Genomic DNA, 21077 nt, shown 5'->3' on the forward strand with positions numbered 1-21077 from the left:
TGTAATATTTTAGCTAAAATGTATTTTAAAAAATCTCTTAACTCCAAATGAATTAAATTGAGCCTCTATCTCGATTTGATTTTTTCTCACTTTCTGCTTCATCTTCTATCTTCCAACTTAATCAAATTCGAACAAAGTTTTATTTTAAAATTGAGTTTTAGAGGGAAAAAGGTATCATTTCAACGATAATTTTCTGATTTCGGGAAAAATTGCAAAAATTCAAAGTTTTTGGAACAAATTGCATGTTTTTGGGAACAACTGCAAAAATCTCAAAGTTTTGGTTATTTTTTTGTTGCTTATGATCTAATTTTAAACAAATGGATATGTTTACAGTTTAAAATTAAGCTCAAATTGTAATTCAATTAGCATCATGTTGAGACACTGATACAAAACGTTGAACAGAAATATAGATTTTTTCACAGTTTTCTCTCGAAATAAAGAAATACAATAAAAATTAACCCTAATTTTAGCTGAAAAGCGGGTTATATAATGCTCTGAACACATAAAGCTCATACTAGCTGAATCGATATTGATACTTCCGATTTCTCGGGAAATTAAGGTAATTAATCGTAATTTTCGAGAAAGTTAAAGTTAACCAAATCTATTCAAAGTTTTCCATTCCTAACCTTTCATTTGTGTAATTAACTGAATTATTGTTCAATTCAAGGAAAATTCACCTAAGAATCTCAATTCAATTGTACAATATGAGCAAGACTCATTGAAATTTCTAGATCAAACTCCATGATCCAGCTCCTCCTCAGTTTTTTCTCAAAGAATATAACAAACTTGTGCAAAAGTTACCATTTTTGCAACGTTTTCAATATTGTATCAGTTTTTTGATAAAAATTGAACATTTTACTGCTAAAATTGACTAAAAATTGGGTGTATTTCTCTCAACAGTATTTTAGATTGTATGATATTCAACAAAATCTTCTTCAAAACTGATGATTATCTCTCTGTTGCTTCTACAACATAATTTTCATGGTTTTTGCGTAGAATTTTTCTATGCCTCAAGCTTATTGTTGCTTTCTGCTTACTGCATATTTTCTCTCTTGAACTCACTTTGCAAGAAAATTTAGTCAGAACTGAGGAATTTAGGAGAAAATAGTATCAACGAACAATTTGTTGGCGGAGATAAAATTAGAACTGATAACAACTGATTATTACCATCTAGTTTGTACATATTCTTCTTTAGTTTCCTTTTCTTAGCTGCTACAGCAAACTATTTTAGGAAAAACCCAATTTTTGAGACCATTAACTATCACTTTTCTTGCAAAATAATTTGCAATCGCTTTTTGTTCTTGATTTTTGTCGAAAGTTTTCTTAAAAATGTCGGCGTGAGAAAGCATCGGTACTATTTTAAGCATTTGAAAGCACATGTTTAATTTGGGGATATAAAGGTGTACTTTTACGTTGATTCCTTAGAATAAAAGAAGAGCAGCTCTATTGTTTATAATCTGCAAAACCTTCAGAAGTAGAAATACGCAAGGGAACTTAGTTCCATTTTTCTGCAACAATTATAACATCTAAAAGATTGTTCTCAAAAACATCGATTAAGGAAAGGAAATTAAGGTGCACATTGAAATAGTTGAACAATTCTGCAAAATTTATTGAGCAAAAACTCTATAATTCAACGTAATTTTCTAATTGAAAAAAATTGACGCTAAACAGAACTAAATTTTTACTGTATGTCTAATTGAATTTTTTTCTTGTTAAAACGCATAGAACTAAGAAATCATACATCTGGCTCTGCTAAAGTATTAGTTTGTTTAAAATTTTTCAGCAGGCTTCATAAAATTCTCTCTAAAAATCTTTCTACATCAAATTTTTTTATCCAAAAGAATGCAATTTAGATCTTGAGAGCAAATTTTTGATTTATGCTTCATCTATCTTCTTCCAAAATATTTTGGAGTTAGGTTTACTTCACAATAAATTATTTTCAAAATAATGAATCTTCATATAAGTTAACCTAGTATATCAAATGATAAAAAAATTTCCAAACGTTACACTCTTATGTTGAATTTTTCTCAAGATGTAATATTTTAGCTAAAATGTATTTTAAAAAATCTCTAAACTCCTGATTGAATTAAATTGAGTTTCTATCTCAATTTGATTTTTTTTCACTTTCTGCTTCATCTTCTATCTTCCAACTTAATCAAATTCGAACAAATTTTTTTTTGAAAATTGAGTTTTAGAGGAGAAAAGGTATCATTTCAACAAATAATCATTAATCCGAAGCAGAATTAATACCAGGAACCTTTTTAAAAAAAACTTCAAATTGTTTTCTTGAACTGATAACTGTATGTGGCTGTTTCAACTCTGAATTTCTATTTTGAACTAAATTTTTGGTTGAGAATGATGTATCTTATTATCTTGAAATTTTCAAATGTTTGCAAAACATGCAGTTTCCAGTTCAGTTATCATTTTCTTTTCTGAATAAAAAAAGCGAAAGAAAATCATAATTCTTATTAAATCAATCCCCAATATCTGCTACGCACTACTCTATGATTACTTTTAGAAGCACTAAGCAAGGAAAACTTTAAAATGGTTAATAGGTAAAGACTTTCAATTAATCAATGTTTTATGAATATCCAGTTTTTTATAGTATTTCAACAAATACCTAAGCACTGATTAGCGTATGTGACTCACTTTTATTACAAAATTATCACAAATAAATCCCCGCAAGCTGGTAACCGATGGAGTTTTTACAGTAGATGAAAGATTTTCGGATCGATTTCCATTAAAAAGTTTCAAAACAATTGGAACTCGGTTGTTGCTGGTTTGATCATCAATCAGAACATCTTTGAATATGACAAAACAAGAATAATGATGAAAAAACGGTAAATTTTTTACAAAAAATTTTTCAAATTTAGTGTATAGTGTTTTCAGATTCAGTAAAAAAAACTATTATTCAAAGTAATTCTACTATGTTTTTATTGAAAATATATCAAATTTACCTTCCCTTGGATTGTGTTTTGAGACTGCTGAGCACATGATTCAACATTACGTTGACAATGTTTCTTCATGATATGATTAGTAATATCCTCGCTGCTATATGTGTAAATGTTACAATTGGAACACTTTAAAACGCCTCAGTGTTTTCGATGTCTTGATGCGTGTAAGCGAGTGTTTTCTCTGCCACATTCAAGACATGCAATTCCTTTGTTTCTATTCAGTGACAGCATCTCAATAAGGAGAAAAAAAATGGGAGATTTAAACTGTTAAATTTCTTAGGAAACAAAAGTTGAGCAGCCACAAAAAATGAATAAAATTGAATAAAAAAGCAAATTTCTTAACTAATTGTTTTTAACGTGAAAAAAAAACAGAATTTATTTATTATTTAGCCTAGCTGGAATAAAATTTATCCAGTCTAACCATGGAGTTTTCAAAAGTTTTGCTATCAACCAATCAGTATCGAGCATTAATTAAAAGGCAATTTTTATCTTTTCTGATATCAACCAATCAGAATCGACTTTCAATGGTCATGGAATTTTCAATAAATTTTATGTCAGCCAATCAAAACTAAGTTCTACTTCTCATGGATTTTCTAACAATTTTGTTATCATTTGTAGATATCAAAGATTTCTTCACAGGTAGTATTTGTGGTAATAACCAATCAGAATGAAGTATTCACAGATTTTAAAATACTTTGTAGATCAGAACCAAACTATTTTCATGAAACTTCTTAATCACTCAATTAAATTAATTTTTCTTACATAAAACATATATAATTGACACTAAAAAGAGATAAATGAGCTTTCTTGTCTGTTCTATATTGTTTTTCCGATGCTCAATCCAAACTTTGAAATTTCAATCAAAATTTTTTCAATTTGTTCTATTTCTAACCAGTGAAAAGAGAAATTACCAAAATATCAATTTTTATTGTTTTCTTTCTAGTATATTGTAATATAAACAAACGGAAGTTTTTTAAGTTTGAATAGTCGATTAAAAAATAATCTAACAAATCTAGATTTTGCATTTGTATCAAATTCAAAACAGTAATCAAAATAATGTTCCTTGTCTTCAATTTTTGTTTCATAGGCTCTTCCATTGTTTTGTTTTTTACTAATAGATCACTCAATCTGAGTTGAATATTCTAAATAAAAACCTTTTTGAAAGTTTTTGGCAGTACTCTTCTTTTCTGAAATCTCCTCTCCATCTTTTTAACAAAACTATTGAACTTTCTGTGATTTTATACAAGTTGAAACTAATACAATGTCCATCAACGTCTTCTGTCCACCACTCTTGGAGTTTTTTTGTGGTAGTTCAATCTTAAAATCTCATAAATGTTGATTTCAGACATTGAAAACGCTTTTGATAGAAACATATTTTTCACTGAAGTTAACAAAGAAACTTGAAAAAACTCGAATTGTTGTACCATTTTTACTTATTTTGTAATCAACTTAAAATGTTTTCCCCTTTTTTGGAGACTGATTAGTTTTGAGTAAATTCATGTAGCCAATCAAAACCTCAACTTAAGGCAATTGAAAACAACCAATGAAATTCAGTTAGTCGAAAAATAATGATAATGTTACAACTAACTATTCATATTGTTTGTAAGTTTGTTCGAATAAGACAAATTTTACTTATTTTTTGATAAAAAGCAGTAAGTAAATAAATTTTTCTGTAATTTTTTAAACAAATACTGGAAAATTTATCGAAAATTGGATAGTGTTTTATGTCAATTTTGATTAAATCTTATGTTTCATCTGACTTTTCCTCACATATCCCATCTCTAAACTTGCCCTTCAGTGAAAAAAGATAGTTTTGAACCAACAATGTTTCAATTAACAAACATACAAAACATCACAAAGCATTACTGAGGGTAACAATTATCAATAATCATAAAATCTCCCAAAATTTGGAACAGTTCTTTGAATTCGTTCAAAGTATAGTTGACATAGGCAACTTGTTTCATTGCTTCATTCTCTTTTGCAGTGAAGAGTCGAATCTGAATGTAGGGTGGCTTGTTCACACTGTACTTCTTGATTGTGACACATACCCTCCTCAAGTTGTATGTTGCTATTTCATATACACTATTACAGATATCCAGCTCCTGATCCATAGTTGATTCTTTGCCAGATTTGGCTTCATATATAGGAACGAGTCCAAGGTTTTCAGCATCGTGAATAACAGAATTCCGGATTGCCGATGATGCTTCACCTTCTTTTTCACTAAAAGTGACTTGTTGGGACTTCTCAAATTGTCCCAAATCGTTAATTTTTAATAGTTGAAAGCAGGGCTCAAAATAAAATTTCCCATTGTAGGATTTTTGGAACTAAACAAATCTCCCAATTTTTGTTTGATTTTTTGAGAATGCAATATAACTGGGAATAGTGCCTTTTCTAGAGTTAATTTCTGAAGAAAAAATTAATCAGATGAGAAGAAATGAAAGAAATGATTTTGAGATTAAAAGAAAATGGATTTAAAAAATACGACTCATCGGGATTTCCATATATGGAAGTAATACCAAATATGAAATGTTTTGCATGGAATTTCCATATACCGAAATCGCGTAGGCGTTACTTCTCCTATATAAAGCCACAATTCTCAGCAAAAATCTTTCTTCCTAATGGCTGCTGCTATGTGCCAATCTCTTACCAGCTTTTGTTCAGATTATTGTAAAAAATTGGTATTTATTTCCGTTTCCAGTGATTTTTACGAAAAATACATAGTAACACATGATTATTGTGTCTCTACACACAACTCTTTATTTTCTTTGTAAAATTGTAAGCTCCATTTGGTTTTAATAGGAATATCTCTTAGCCAAATTTTTCAGAGATTAGATAAATATGTATACATATATCAAGAAATTGACTGTCTTTACACTTTGTTCGAACACAGATTCTATTCAAGTATTGTTACGTCGAGCGAAGAAAAGATCAATCAGCTTAGTCGAGCAGTTCAACATAAGTTACGATAGAAATGAGCCGAAAAGATGCCTAGTATTGCAAAGAAACGACTAATTCGGAAAAAATTCAAGAGACTTTTTTTATGTTCCAACAAGAAACTGGCTTCCCCGCAAACTCTTGGTTCAGCGTTTCTGCACAAAATTCAAAACTCAAAATATGAATCTGATTTGTTGAAGATTATTGATTGCTTTATTGATTGTCATGGTTCTGTTCATAGTGATTATGTAAGCTTTGTGATAAAATAATCAATTGTCTTCAAATGTGCTCCTAAAAGTTTACAATGATAAATCTTTAAAACTAAACTTTGGTTCAGGAACACATTATAAAATTATATAAAAAACAATATACAATTAAATGGGAAACTTGAAAAAATGTGTAAAAAAATCCTTGTCACTCTCTTCTTCATGTGCCACACCATGTTTTCTTCTAAGCAGAGCTAAGTTGACCTGTTGAACCTTCAATTTTTCTTTCTTGTACCTTCTATCACGAATAGTTTCAATTTTTCGCCAATCTTGTTGGGTAATTCTTAAGGGACTGAAACACTTCTTCGGATCTCAGTAGAAGATGTCAAATTCAACTATTTTTTTTTTCTAAATAGTCATTTGTAGTAATTGTTCACTTGTAAGCAAATGAAAATTATTTCCGTATCACAGATCCCTAAGTTCATCAAAAATTTTTTCATTTGAATCATATGAAAACCCGTATTTTTTTCTCGAAGTTGACTTAGACATAGCCAATTCTTTTCTGAGTTCTCTAGCTCTTCTACTCTCGAGTTCTCTCCATTCTGAAAAATCTATGATAATTTGCTCACTAGCTTGGGAGGTTTTATTAAATTTGAGAATCCTGACAGTTTCGGTACTAATTTCAAACTGGATGCAGTAACTCGCCCGTTCTATTATGATTGGTTCCAAAGTTTGAGATATATTTCCGTTTCTTCTAAAAATTCTTCTCATGTTGATAAAATGAACTGAACTGCAGGAGATTTTCAAATGAAATGAAATCTATATTTTTCAGCTGTTAATTTTTCTGATTTTATCATTAAAAAACTGAACTCCTTCAAAAATTTTGCAACACTTGGTTGATTTAATTAATTGTTTATGAAGAAGTTTGTAGAATAGGAAATTTTCGTTGACTAAGGTTTTTCAAAAGGGAAGAAATTCAATAAAATCTATTCCTATTATTTACAACCTCCTTGGTTGTGTATCTTAATTTTTACTAGCAAAAAACTAACAAAATAACAAAAATCCACAAATTTTTTTCATTGACCTAATCACCTTAGAGTTAGTTCTGGAACTCTGATTGGATCAATTTTAGTGGTTATTTCTAGATTTTAGAAGATTGAGAAAAATCTAGAAGTTAATGTGAGATGACTTATTATAAAATACAAGGATTTAATCTGTAGATTCTAAAAATTAGAAGATTCTAGAGTTTAAGGAATAATAACGTCCTTTTTCTGGTGGAAAAATTCCACAACTTTTACTGTTCTTTAAAAGTTAAAGTGTAATGACGTCATCTTTTTAGGTTTAATTACTTTTTTAATACAAAAATAGTTAGCTCTGTAGAGGAATCATGTCAGACACTCTGATTGGCTTTTTCAAATAATTTTTCTTATGACAATTGAATATTTGTTTAAAGAATCTTGTCAAAATAAATTTTTTTCTAGCTTGAACAGTTTTTAACAGATAAATTTAAATTAGTTTTTTACGTGTACCAAACATTGTCTCTAGAGTTTTTGCAAAATGCAAAAAAAAATTCTAAGGATTTTTTTGGTAAATTGCACGTTTTTTCTGTTTTTTTTCAAAAAAATATGTAAATTTTTAACTTTTTTTTTAAACTATAAGGCAAAAAACGCAAAATTTTAATGTATAAATCATGTTGAATTATTGCTTAGAAAACTTCTATATTGATGATTTTCATCGCTATTCCCTATGTTAATACCTTGGTTTTCTATTGTTTCTGTGCAACAGACTTGCAAAAATTAGTTTTCTGAAGGATTAAATTTTGAATAAAAATTTCATAAAGATTAGTAATTAACTGAGCAAGTGTAATGCTTTATTTCGGGAAGCTGCTAAAAGTGTTTCAACTTTTTCTACAAATCGCGAAAATTGTTTAATTTTTTTTTTCGACAAAATGCAAAATTTGTTTCTTTTTCAACAGAATACGAAACATGTTTCAATTTTATCAGCAAGATGGGAAAAGTGTTTCAATTTTTTCAGGCGTATGCAAAAAATTTTTCATTGTTTTTGTACAAATGCGAAAATTGTTTCCATTTTTTAACAAAATGCGAAAAATGTTTTTATTTTTTTGACAAAATGCGAAAAGTGTTTCAGTTTTTTTCCTACAAATAAAAAAAGTGTTCCACTTTTTTGACAAGATGCGAAAAGTGTTTCACTTTTTTCCTACAAATGCGAAAAGTGTTTCACTTTCTTGGACAAAATCCGAAAAGTGTTTCAATTTTTTCGACAAAATGCAAAAAGTATTTAAACTTTTTTGACAAGATGTGAAAAGTGTTTCATCTTTTTTAACAAGATGCGAATACTGTTTCACTTTTTTGACAAAATGCGAAAAGTGATTTAATTTTTTCTACAAAGTGTGAAAAGTGTTTGGGTTTTTTTTTGTCAAGATGCAAAAACTATCAGGTATTTTTCACATGTGTACAGTTTTTCTAGTGTTTTTCGAATACGTGTGCAAAAAATAATCAAATTTCTTAACATGTGTGCGAGTTCGGAGCACTAAAGGAAGTTCTAATTGGTTTTCAATGATTTACCGTGAACCTCTCATCTGTTCTCATAATTAAAATGAAATTGAAGAAAAATAATTAATTACGAAGAAAAACGTTAATGCCAAACAACAATTTTTTACAAAAAAGTACTCAATCAAAGAGCTGTCGAGAGCTCTTGAGGTTCTCTATAGAACGCAGAGCTGGACGAGGTTGTAGTGGTGGTTGTAGAGCTGAAGGTGTCATTGTTTCTGAGAAACACTCATCTTCATCTTTTGTGATGGGGTTTTCGGCTGATCCTGCCTCCTCCCAAAGAAAAGAGGAAGTCGTAGACTGGTTGAGCCACAAATCTTGAGTCAGGAATCTCGGGGTAATTCATTCCCACATGATCAGAAACTTCTTCCATCACTTGCAATTCTTCAAGTTGATTCTCTGTCATGGGTACTTGTGTCATATGATGTTCGTTGAAGTTCCTTCGCATCACTTCCACCATATGCCAGACTTGGATTGGGATGTTCATTCGTGCCAGAAAAACTCCAGAGACTACTTTTCGCATTCGGATTCTTACTAGGTCAGGCGAAAACTCTACAGAGTACATTAGGCTGCTGTTTTGCACTGAGAGGATCATTTTGAGCAATAAATTGAGTAAAAGAGTAAAAACAAGAAAGAGCTGAGAGAGGGGGTAGCTGACGGAAGATAAGTTGAAAATAAGGTATTTAGAGCTGAGAGAGGAGGTAGTTGACGGTAATTTAGTTGAAAATGAAATGATTTTTAGTTAGGAGTTAGGGGTACCTTCAACTCAAATGTGTGGGTTTAACCAATCAGAATTGATTTTCCTTATTTGGATTGTAGTCGTGTCCAATCAGATTTCAGCTTCCTGTTATGGAATTTTTGAATAAAAGTCGTGTCCAATCGGAAACAAAGCTCAATTTTGGGTATGGTTGTTTCCAATCACAAAAATGTTCATTTTTGATCTAGTTGTCGTATCCAACCACAGGAACTTATTAAGGGCTTGAATCTCCCAAATAAGTAATACTATACGCAAAAGCAATTGCAAAAATAAATGAACAAAAGTTGTTTGCCTTAAAATTAAAAAAATATTGCTGATATAAGTAACAAAAGAATAGCGAACAAGTAGCATATCTACAAAATTTTTCATCAAGATATATGAATTTTTTGTATGTAATCAATGAAAAAATGTTGATTTTTGAGTAGATAGTCAAGTTCTTTGATTTTGATGTAAATTAAGGAGGATAACTTAAAGTTGATGAATTTTTCGAAGAAAATCTCTAGAAATTTGATTCCAAACCGAATCAAGCAGGAATTTGAATTTTAAAAATCTTTAAAGAAATGAAAGAATAAAGAACTTTGCTGGCGAGTTTTTACAAAATTGGGTATTGGGTAGGGGATAAAAAGGATTTTGATATATTATCATACGACTTTTTTGATTAATTCCAAATTCTCGAGAATAAACAAAAAAATTTTCCTTGTGAGGTGTAATTCAGTCGTAAGTTTGAAGCTTTGATACGCAATAAGTGGATCAAAGTAAACTTTTTGATTGAGTAAGTTTCTCCGAAGAGACCTTTACTTAGTCGGAGAACCCTATTTGGACAACATAAACGTTCAAAAACATGTGTAAAAAGTAAGATTCAACATCTATTTCATCAATAAGAAAATCAATTGGAATTTTGTTTTACTTGTAAAGTAACTGGAAGAAGCTCAAATGTTTTTTTAGACATTTTTCAAATAATGATTAAGTTTTTTTTAAATAATAAATAGCTCACTTTTAGAAAATGCTGGATTCTGATTAGTTGATCCAACAAAAAGTGCTACCAAAAAAATATATTCAATTCTGATTATTTGATATCAAAGTTGTTGAAAAACCCATGAGAAGTAGAACTCAGTTTTGATTGGCTGACATAAAATTTATTGAAAATTCCATGACCATTGAAAGTCGATTCTGATTGGTTGATATCAGAAAAGATAAAAATTGCCTTGTAATTAATGCTCAATTCTGATTGGTTGATAGTAAAACTTTCGAAAACTCCATGGTTAGATTGGATAAATTTTATTTCAGCTAGGCTGAAACGTAAATGTATTCTGACTTTTTTCTCTCCTTAAAAACAATTAGTTAAGAAATTTGCTTTTTTTATTCAATTTTTTTCATTTTTCGAGGCTATTCAACTTTTCTTTTCTAAAAATTTGGAACATTCTAAATCTCCAATTTTTCTTTTTCCACTTATTGAGAAGCTGTCACTGGATAGAAACGAATAAATTGCATGTCTTGAATGTGGCAGAGAATACACTCGCTTACACGCATCAGGACATCGAAATCACTGTGGCGTTTTAAAGTGTTCCAATTGTAACGTTTATACAAACAGCAGCGTGGAACTTACTAATCATATCAAGAAGAAGCATTTTCAACATAATGTTAAATCATGTGCTCAGCAGTGTCAAAGCACACTCCAAGAGAAGGTAAAAGTGATTTTTTTTAAATAAAAAACATAGTACAAAATACTTTGAGTAAGAATTTTTTACTGAATCTGAAAAGAATATACACTAAATTTGAAAAAATTTACCGTTTTTTCATCATTATTCTTGTTTTGTCATATTCAAAGGTGCTGGTTGATGATAAAACCAGCAACAACCGAATTCAAAATGTCTTGAAACTTTCAATGGAAATCGATCCGAAAATCTTTCATCCACTGTTAAAACTCCATCGGTTGCCCGCTTGCGGGGATTTTGTTGCGATAAATTTGTAGTAAAAGTGAATCACATACGCTAATGAGTGCTTAGGTATTTGTTGAAAAACTATAAAAAACTGGATATTTATAAAACATTGATTAATTGAAAGTCTTTAGCTATTAACCATTTCGAAGTTTTCCTTGCTTAGTGCTTCTAAAAGTAATCATAGAGTAGTGCGTAGCAGATATTGGGGATTGATGTAATAAGAATTATGGTTTTCTTTCGCTTTTTTTTGATTCAGAAAAGAAAATGATAACTGAACTGAAAACTGTATGTTTTGCAAACATTTGAAAATTTCAAGATAATAATATACATCATTCTCAACCAAAAATTTACTTCAAAATAGAAATTCAGAGTTGAAACAGCCACATACAGTTATCAGTTCAAGAAAACAATTTGAAGTTTTTTTAAAAAGGGTTCCTGGTATTAATTCTGCTTCGGATTAATGATTGTTTGTTGAATTGATACCTTTTCCCCTCTAAAACTCAATTTTCAAATAAAACTTTGTTCAAATTTGATTAAGTTGGAAGATAGTAGATGAAGCAGAAAGTGAGAAAAAAAAATCAAATTGAGATAGAAACTTAATTTAATTCAAATAGGAGTTTAGAGATTTTTCTAAATACATTTTAGCTTATATATTACATCTTGAGAAAAAATTCAAGTAAAAACGTAATGTTTGGAAATTTTTTTATCATTTGACATACTAGGTTAACTTATGTGAAACTTCAGATTTTTTGAAAATAATTTGTCGTGAAGTAAACCCAACTCCAACATATTTTGGAAGATGATACATGAAGCATAAATCAAAAATTTGCTCTCGAGATCTACATTGCATTCTTTTGGACAAAAAAATTTGATGTAGAAAGATGTTTAGAGAGAATCATATGGAGCCTGCTGAAAAAATCTAAACAAATTAATACTTTAGCAGAGCCAGATATATGATCTCTTAGTTCTATGCATTTTATCAAGAAAAAATTCAATTAGACATACAGTAAAATTTAGTTCTGTTTAGCGTCAATTTTTTTCAATTAGAAAATTACGTTGAATTATAGAGTTTTTGCTCAATAAATTTTGCAGAATTATTCAACTATTTCAATATGCACCTTAATTTCCTTTACTTATTTGATGTTTTTGAGAACAATCTTTTAGATGTTATAAATGTTGCAGAAAAATGGAACTAAGTTCCCTTGCGTATTTCTACTTCTGAAGGTTTTGCAGATTATAAACAATAGACCTGCTCTTCTTTTATTCTAAAGAATCAACGTAAAAGTACACCTTTATATCCCCAAATTAAACATGTGCTTTCAAATGCTTAAAATTGTACCGATGCTTTCTCACGTCGACATTTTTAAGAAAACTTTCGACAAAAATCAAGAACAAAAAGCGATTGCAAATTTTTTTGCAAGAAAAGTGATAGTCAATGGTCTCAAAAATTGGGTTTTTCCTGAAATAGTTTGCTGTAGCAGCTAAAAAAAGGAACCTAAAGAAGAATATGTACAAACTAGATGGTAATAATCAGACGTTATCAGTTCTAATTTTATCTCCGCCAACAAATTGTTCGTTCAGTTGATACTATTTTCTCCTAAATTCCTCAGTTCTGACTAAATTTTCTTACAAAGTGAGTTCAAGAGAGAAAACATGCAGTAAGCAGAAAGCAAGAATAAGATTGAGACAAAGAAAAATTCTACGGAAAACCATGAAAACCATGAAGCAACAGAGAGATATTCATCAGTTTTGAAGAAGATTTTGTTGAATATCATACAATCTAATAAACTGTTAAGAGAAATATACCCACTTTTTAGTCAATTTTAGCAGTAAAATGTTGAATTTTTATCATGGAACTGATACAATGTTAAAAACGCTTCAAAAATGGTAACTTTTGTACAAGTTTGTGTTATTCTTTGAGAAAAAACTGAGGAGGAGCTGGATCATGGAGTTTGATCTAGAAATTTAAATGAGTATTGCTCTTATTGTACAATTGAATTGAGATTCTTAGGTGAATTCTCCTTGAATTGAACAAAAATTCAGTTAATTACACGAATGAAAGGTTAAGAATGGAAAACTTTGGATAGATTTGATTAGTTTTTACTTTCTCGAAAATGACTACTAATTATCTTATTTTCCCGAGAAATCGGAAGTATTAATATCGATTCTGTCAATATGAGCTTTATGTGTTCAATGCCTTGTATAACCCGCTTTTCAGCTAAAATTAGGTTTAATTTTTTTTGTGTTTCATTATTTTGAGAGAAAATTGTGAAAAAATCTATATTTCTATGCAAAGTTTTGAATCAGTGTCTCAACATGATGCTAATTGAAATACAATTTGAGCTTAATTTTAAACTGTAAACATATTCATATATTTTTTAAATGGATCAAAAGCAACAAAATACTTGCCAAAACTTTGAGATTTTTGCATTTTTTTCCAAAAATTTAAAATTTGTTCCAAAAACTTTGAAATTTTTTAATTTTTTTCCAAAAATTTGACTTTTTTTCGAAGTTTTAGTAGGTTTTGGCATAATTTCAGGTAGATAGAAAATAAGATTACTCAATAAAATAGATCGAATTACAACAAATCTTATAGTGTTTTAAAGTTTTTATGAAAAGTTTTCAATTGTCGTGACAAAAACTCCAGGTTTTTGCCCAAAAACTCTTACCTTTGACTTACCACGTACCAAAAAACTAAATACATAAGCTTTATTCTACAACCTACCCGTAAATAACCAGTAATAATTAACAATTAGATAATGCGCGCCAAAATTTTTGCGAAAAACGTAGACATTTCCACACAAAAACCAAATTTTTTTTCTCGAAGTTTCGTTAGGTTTCACTATAGCTTTAGACAGTTTTCTCGTTGAATCAAACCTATAAAACAATAATCAAATCATCTAAACCGTAGAAGCTAGCTAAGAAACGCAAGTATCGACAAAATCGAGCACGAAAATTTCGGGCGCGAAAAATTTTTCTGAAACTTACCATCTTACCATCTGAAACCTGCTATCTTAAAATATTGGAAAACCTATTCCCTATCCTAATACATAGGAAGTCTATTCCCTATCTTAATACATAGCTTGGAGACCGGATACTCTATTCCCTATCTTAAAACATGGAAGTTTCCACCCACCCCCCCCATGCAATATAATCTTCATGAAAATAGTCTTTTTTCTTTTTATTATAGTAGAAAAGGTTGCTTAAATTGGTTACACATAATCAATTATAATGGCAACATTAATCTGGCAACATGCTTTTAAGTAGAGAAAAATCCGTTTTTTGTACAATATAACCCATTTTCTAAAACATAATCAATTTTTTGGATCCTAGATTTTTTTTTCAATTTTATGGCGATAGCAAACGTTTTTGTTTCGATTTTATGGCAGTTTTATGGCAAAAACAATAGATTTTATTGCAATTTTGAGGCAAAAGCAATAGATTTTATTGCGGTTTCATGGCAATTTCAGGGCGAAAAAAAATAAAAATAGATTTTCATGGAATTATTATGCAATATAATCTTCATGAAAACAGTCTATATTTTTTTTTATTATAATAAAAAATGTTACCTAAATTGGTTACACATAATCGATTGTAATGACAACCTTTTTATCAATATTACCTATTTTTATTCGAGAAATTTTGGTGCGGGTAGTTTATTTTACCAGGAGAGTGCTCACCTCTCATAACTTCACAAATTGGCATTGAAACTATCACGAGTGATTGTTGCTCAATGCAGAACTTTGGTGGAAAACTTTTAATGATTAGACGCTTTTAATGGAGCAATTTTTTCCTTAGTCTTTTCAACAAAAGTATCAAAAAATAAACAACAAAACTTTAATTGGCCTCATTAAAAACAAAATGATCATTTTTTTGTCCTCATTTTGACAAGAAATTGGATGATTTAGCTCAATTTTTTGAGAAATTGGTTTGATGAGTTCCATTTTTTGTGTGAATACTCAATTGGTTCATACTTTTAGGGGACGGATTAGGGTTTTCTCGAGGGGGTTGGATTTTCAAAACATTTTTGGGTCGACCAAATTGATTTTCCGAGTGCTCTTAGAAAGGCCCTGTTTTGGCCGCAGTTTTGCGCTGCATCCAAAACTTTTTAAAAATAGGCCAAAAAGTACGTTTTGAAGCACTTTTTGGGAGTCTTGACAAAAAAAAACTGTTTTAGGTGCGCGCTCCCCCTCCAAAAGTAGTATATATTCACGCCAAAGGCGCCTTTCGAAAAAAATTAGTGTCAGCCAGCAAAACACTTGAAATAGTTCTAAAGGGGGACCATTTGGGAGTTCAGAGGGTTAAATCCCTGAAGTATCTAGAAAATATGAAGGAAAATTTTTGACCCGCGTTTTTTTCTTTTTTGAAAAAATATTGAAGAAATGATTTTGTGTTGATATAATATTTTAGCAAAACGTATTGAAGATTCTACTTTCAAGAAAATTTGATAGTAAAGTTCATGGACAACTTGATTTTGTTCTGGTAGAATTGGATACGGATTCCAAATGGATGAAATAAGACGCGTCTCAGTAATTGAAATCCTTTCGCTGGAATATGAGTCATCTGCTTCGTCTCTTCACTGTCAGAGATCCATCTGAAGAACAAAAACACTTATAAAAATAGCCCAGGTTAGCAATCACAGGTGAGCAAATTAAGTAGGTTAGAATATTGTATCTCCTCGGTCAAACAAAAAGGCTAAAAAAACTTTTAGGAAAATATTTGTGTTGAACTTCATCCTCTTTAAACATTGTCATTTTAACAGAAAACAACTCTAATTTCCCGTGTTGACTTTCATAGACCAAAAATTTAGTTTTTGTCTGCATAAGATAGTCCTAAAAACTGTTAAACTGCTAAAAAAAAACAATTTTCTGTAGATAAAAATAAATCGCTTGTCTCTATTTTCTTCGTCAATTATTTAGAAAAAATTTTTTAGGTCGTGTTGAACATACGTTTTCAGAAAAAAAACCAACTGTGAAAATGAACCGTTAAAAACAATATCCAGTGTTTGAAACTATTTTTTGAACAAAGGTCAAGACTTAAGTGAAACAGTTCTACCACACATTTAAAATCAATGTTTTATTTTTCCAGAAGAATTAAGTTCCTATAATACTGCGGATTCAAATTTGCTCATGACTTTCGAATGCTGTGATTTTGAAAAAACAAATCACGCAGGACTCAGGGAACTTGTATTCTTCATATCATTTTTATCCGACTTTGAAAACATTTTAACTTGACAAAAATCAATTCTGATTTAAAATATTTGAACTAAAAAAAACTCTGAAAAGTGTCCGAAGGAAAAAATTACACTGAAAACATGTGTATTTCATTTGAAGGGAAGTTCACTTACAGCAGAAAAGCACGATTTGCATGTTAGTCGATTTTACGTTTTTCACATTTTCGAAATGATTGGCATTATGAATGGCTAAAACATTTAATCATTCAATTTGCCAATCCAATCGTCGTGAAGAAAATTGTAGAACTGAGGAATTTAGAAATCGTTATTTTCAACTATTTGCGTCGTTGCTTTCAATTGGAGTACACATATGTTCAGTGTGTCTTTTTTCTTTGAAATTTTTTTGGGACTAAATAACTTTAACAAATCATCGGTTTTACTTTTCTGCAAAGTTAATATTCTTTAGCAGCGAGCAACAAAAATATAAAGAAACAGTAACTTAAGAACTCTTAATTTAGGAACACAAGCTATTTGAACTCTTTATTTCGTGACGTGCTTTTCAAAATTATACCAATCAGAACTTATGCGCAAACTTGAGCCAGTTTGTTTGTACATGAGGCCAAATATCAAAAAAAAAATTTTAAGTCTCTTCAATGTGAGCCTAAAATTAGAGTTTAGAGACTAAAGTTTTTCGAGGGGCAAATTATTTAAATAAATAATAAATTCGAAAAAATTATTCTGAAATTTTCGCCAGGTTCAAGTCTATCTGTGGCAATTCAAAATAGCAGTCGAACATCATCATAGTTTTGCCCTGAAAAAACTTGTTTAAAGATCTTAAAGACTGTTTAGTCCGTGTCGTATAAAACTATTTTTTCGCTGCAATAACTGCAAGAAAAGTTGCGATCACTTTAAAAGTATTTGCTTGACAATCTGCTGACACATAACTGCTCATCAATCCATTTTCATAAAATTTGACAATGGAACTTCATTTTTACAAGGAAGTTTTATTGATGAATTGTTTTAAGTAATTAATTGACGAGTTCAATTAATTAAAAATGACTTTGTTTCATTTTTGATGAGAGGTTATGCGATAGCTAGGATAGCCTTATCTGGTATTAAACACCTACGCGCTGTGGTATAATTGTTTCTTTGTAACAACTGGTATAAATAACCAAAAATATATTCATATCGCATAATTTTCTTTCACAACTTTTTGGGCAGTCATTTTTTGAGAAAATAAGATCGAAATTAGGATAAAGTATTTGTGAGTGAATTAGTGACTGAATTGAGTGATTTTCAGAAAACTCACGTAACCACTTACGTAATATCCTCAATTAATCAGCCTAACATTAGGGGTGAAAAATTATTAAGAGTAAATACTTCTTAACCGCATTAAGTTTGCTCATTGTCATATAAAGCGTCTCATTACCTGTATTAACTTCAACTTCAGCCGAACAATTTGACAAATATCCTCCTATTTTTGTCATAACTCCGGAGACAATTCCGAACCAACCAAGATTGCTTAACCAACCATTATTCCAATTTCACGCTTACTCATTGAAAAAAAACGCCAGAATTAGATTTTTCAAAAATATCCCATAAATACAAGATCAAATCAACAAAATGATTCGTTTTATTTCGAATCTTCTATTTAAATTGGGATTTTTGTCGCTAATTGGGTTTTCCGTCGGAAATCGACAAGTCCAAGCTTCTCCCAGCTCAATTTCGACACCGGATTTTTACGCCGGCCAGTATTTAGCAAATAGGTTAGCCGAAAAATATGGCACGGCTGAAAAACCGGAAGGAGAAGAAGCGGCGGAAACAAGGGAGGGTGCTGAGAACAGGTTGAGAAGAAGTTCCGGTCGACTCGTGGGCTTGCCTTTGTGGGGCTGGGGTGAGCCGAGCCAGTTTTGGAGGCAAATCGGACGAAAGGTAAATGGCTGACATTTCTGATGTCATCTAGAAAAAAAACAGTTCAAGGTTCTAACTTCTACTTTTGATATAGGACGTAAAATGTTTTTAAAAAACTTGTCAAGTAATGAACATTTACTCGTTTCTGGTACTATGTACAATAAAACTTATCTGCCTTATTCTGTAAAATAGAACTTTAAAATAAACCCAACTATTGATAGCGATTTTCATGAAAACCATTCCAACATAGAACATCGCTATCACGCAATTATCTTGGATTTCCGCTCTCTGCTTTCGATAGGGTGGAAGGTCAGTAAACCGAAAAAAAACTGCCCGATCAAAAAATCGAAAACTGTGAAAAAGGTGTGCAGTAAACCGAAAATGTTTTTTTTTCAAAGGAACAAAGTTTTCAAAGTAACAAAGCTAATGATTAATTGACCCCTAAATTTTCCAGGAATTATGCGCAAAAATGCTGTTATACAGTTATACAGTTAAAAAAATAAAAATTTGCCGTCAAAGAGTGGGAAAGTATTTCAATTTGATTCATTGATGCTTTTAGTTTAAGCGTAGTTTTAAGTAATTGTTTGTTTCCGTTCATTATTTTAATTAGTTGTTTCAGTTAACCAAAATATGAAATTGCTACTACTTTTAAATGTTTCCTATTCCGATAAATTGATATGGTATTTTACTTATACATCCACTTACTGCACGCACGCCTTACGATAGACATAGTAAATGGGATAATTTGATCAAAAAACGTTTGCTTAAAAAAATTCCGAATAAAAATTCAAAAACAGGTGACAAAATTTGAATTTTGTTTTCCTATTTTAATCTCCACATTCGCAATGCTTGCCTCAATTTACTTTCAAAAGATTTGATTTTGTTCTAATAATGATATATTCTGTCCTATTTTTCCGCTCAAAATTTTATTGGACGATTAGAGTTGAGCGTTAAGTATCCCAATTTCAATTATAGTTGCCAAATTAGCCCTAAAATTAAATATTAACACGACTGCTCGTATCAGGGCGAAGCCCTGGATGTTCCGATTGGCTTTTAAGGTCTATGAGGCAGTGATAACATGAAAAATTTAAATGTAAAAAAAAACAATAAAAATTAAAATGAAAATTTATTTTAAAGGAGATTTTTTGTGAAAATCATCCCCCCACACGCCATATAAAGTACAAAATGATAAGTTTCGCTCCTAGTAATAAGTCGATTGTGGCAAACAAGCTGCCTTCAACCAATTTTGAACGATTTCTAAGACTGATTAAACCTCCGCTTACGCGTTAAAGGTGCGAAATATATCGCGCTTTAATTGTCCCCAAATTGGCCAAAATTACCATCTTCAAACCCCCATAAATTAACGAAAAAAGATCACAGCTAAAACATCTTTTCAAATGTAAGCTCAGGACAACAATACCTTTTGAATGATATAAAAAAAATTGTCAAAAAAGTCTAGTTTAAAAGTCCCGAACACAAATATTCCGTTACTTTCGTTACGATTGCACAAATATTGCACAAATACCCCCCCGAGCACAAATATTCCGTTACTTTCGTGACGATTGCAAACAAAAATTCGCAATAATTGCAACAATTGGTCAAGGCTATAATATTTTTTCAACTTGCGGCCCTGAGTATCAATATTTTCTTGTATTTATGAAAGTTTTCCTAGTGAAAAAGTAAAATAGGTTTGAAGAAAAAACACCAATCAAAAAATTCCGCAATTTTTGTCAAAATTCTGATCAAAAAATTCTTACTTCGAAAAATTAAATATGTTTGAAGGAAAAATCACCAGTCACGAAATTCCACAAATTTTGGAAATTTTAATTCACTTAACTTTTTCGATGCTTCATTACGAGGCCAAAATCTGCACTAGATATGCGCACAATATTGTGTCTGTTCGTTCCCAAACTCCAGAAACGAACGTTCCGACAAAATTTTACCATGTTTAAATACTTGTCTCTGGAATTTGGGTAAAGTTTTGTGGGAACGTTCAAATAAAACAAAGGAAGCGTCCTCGTTGCGGAACTCGCTTACAAATCACAACATGCACAGTTTGGCCTCGTAATGTTAAGCTGTTTTTTTTTATGTCAATTTAAACTTTCAAATAGCGCAAAAGGGAGGGCAGAGTGTGGAAACCAACCAACACTTAAATTATATTCAAAAGTTTTGTTGGCGTAGTTGTATACTAACTTAGAGAGAGTGAGCGCGCGCCTAAAATAAAAACTCTGGTCAAACTATACCAAAAAATGCACAAATCAATCAAAATGTGAACAACTTTTTCGGTGTTTAAGGAGAGCTCCGAGAGACTCTTTAACGGACAATGCGACAGCTTGCAACAAAAGATAACTCGCAAAAATAGACGAATCACAAAAAATATGAAAAGCTACAAGTCGCGAAGTTTGAAAATTAATTTAAATTGCTGCATTGGAAAGTAGCAACCGCTTGTTCCGCTGCACTGACGTTAGGCACAAGTGGTATAATTCGCGTAAATTAGTAGTTTCCGCTCAGCCTAATTTTTTTGTTAGACAATTAAAGAATAAGAAAGAGTTGTTTGTCTATTTGTGCGATGTGTCTTTTACTGCGAGTTGCTACGCCTTTTTTACTATCCTAGAAAAGCTGCTGAACATTT

General features: G+C 30.6%; 3 protein-coding genes across 9 annotated transcripts in view; 2 read left to right on the forward strand and 1 right to left on the reverse strand.

Annotated features, from left to right (window-relative positions):
- The first annotated feature begins 2464 nt into the window (after positions 1-2464).
- The window catches only part of LOC134854597 (protein Hook homolog 3-like), a 377820-nt gene continuing 359207 nt past the window's right edge, over positions 2465-21077 (forward strand). For all 6 annotated transcript variants that reach the window (XM_063870925.1, XM_063870926.1, XM_063870927.1 and 3 more), the window contains exon 1: positions 2465-2474. The gene's annotated coding sequence lies outside the window, so the exon portion shown is untranslated. The remainder of the gene's footprint in view (positions 2475-21077) is intronic.
- LOC134854214 (protein O-glucosyltransferase 3-like) overlaps positions 15284-21077 on the reverse strand; it is a 72481-nt gene continuing 66687 nt past the window's right edge. For both annotated transcript variants that reach the window (XM_063870381.1, XM_063870380.1), the window contains one exon: positions 15284-15955. In XM_063870381.1, coding sequence (XP_063726451.1) covers positions 15944-15955 — 12 coding nt within the window. In that variant the 3' untranslated portion in view covers positions 15284-15943. The remainder of the gene's footprint in view (positions 15956-21077) is intronic.
- LOC134854537 (uncharacterized) overlaps positions 17589-21077 on the forward strand; it is a gene marked incomplete in the record, with an annotated part of 16151 nt that continues 12662 nt past the window's right edge. Inside the window, 1 exon segment of the mRNA XM_063870833.1 lies at positions 17589-18466. Within this exon segment, the coding sequence (XP_063726903.1) occupies positions 18158-18466 (309 nt within the window).

This window comes from Symsagittifera roscoffensis, chromosome 9, assembly GCF_963678635.1.
Source record: "Symsagittifera roscoffensis chromosome 9, txSymRosc1.1, whole genome shotgun sequence".
In the NCBI taxonomy this organism is placed as follows: Eukaryota; Metazoa; Xenacoelomorpha; order Acoela; family Convolutidae; genus Symsagittifera; species Symsagittifera roscoffensis.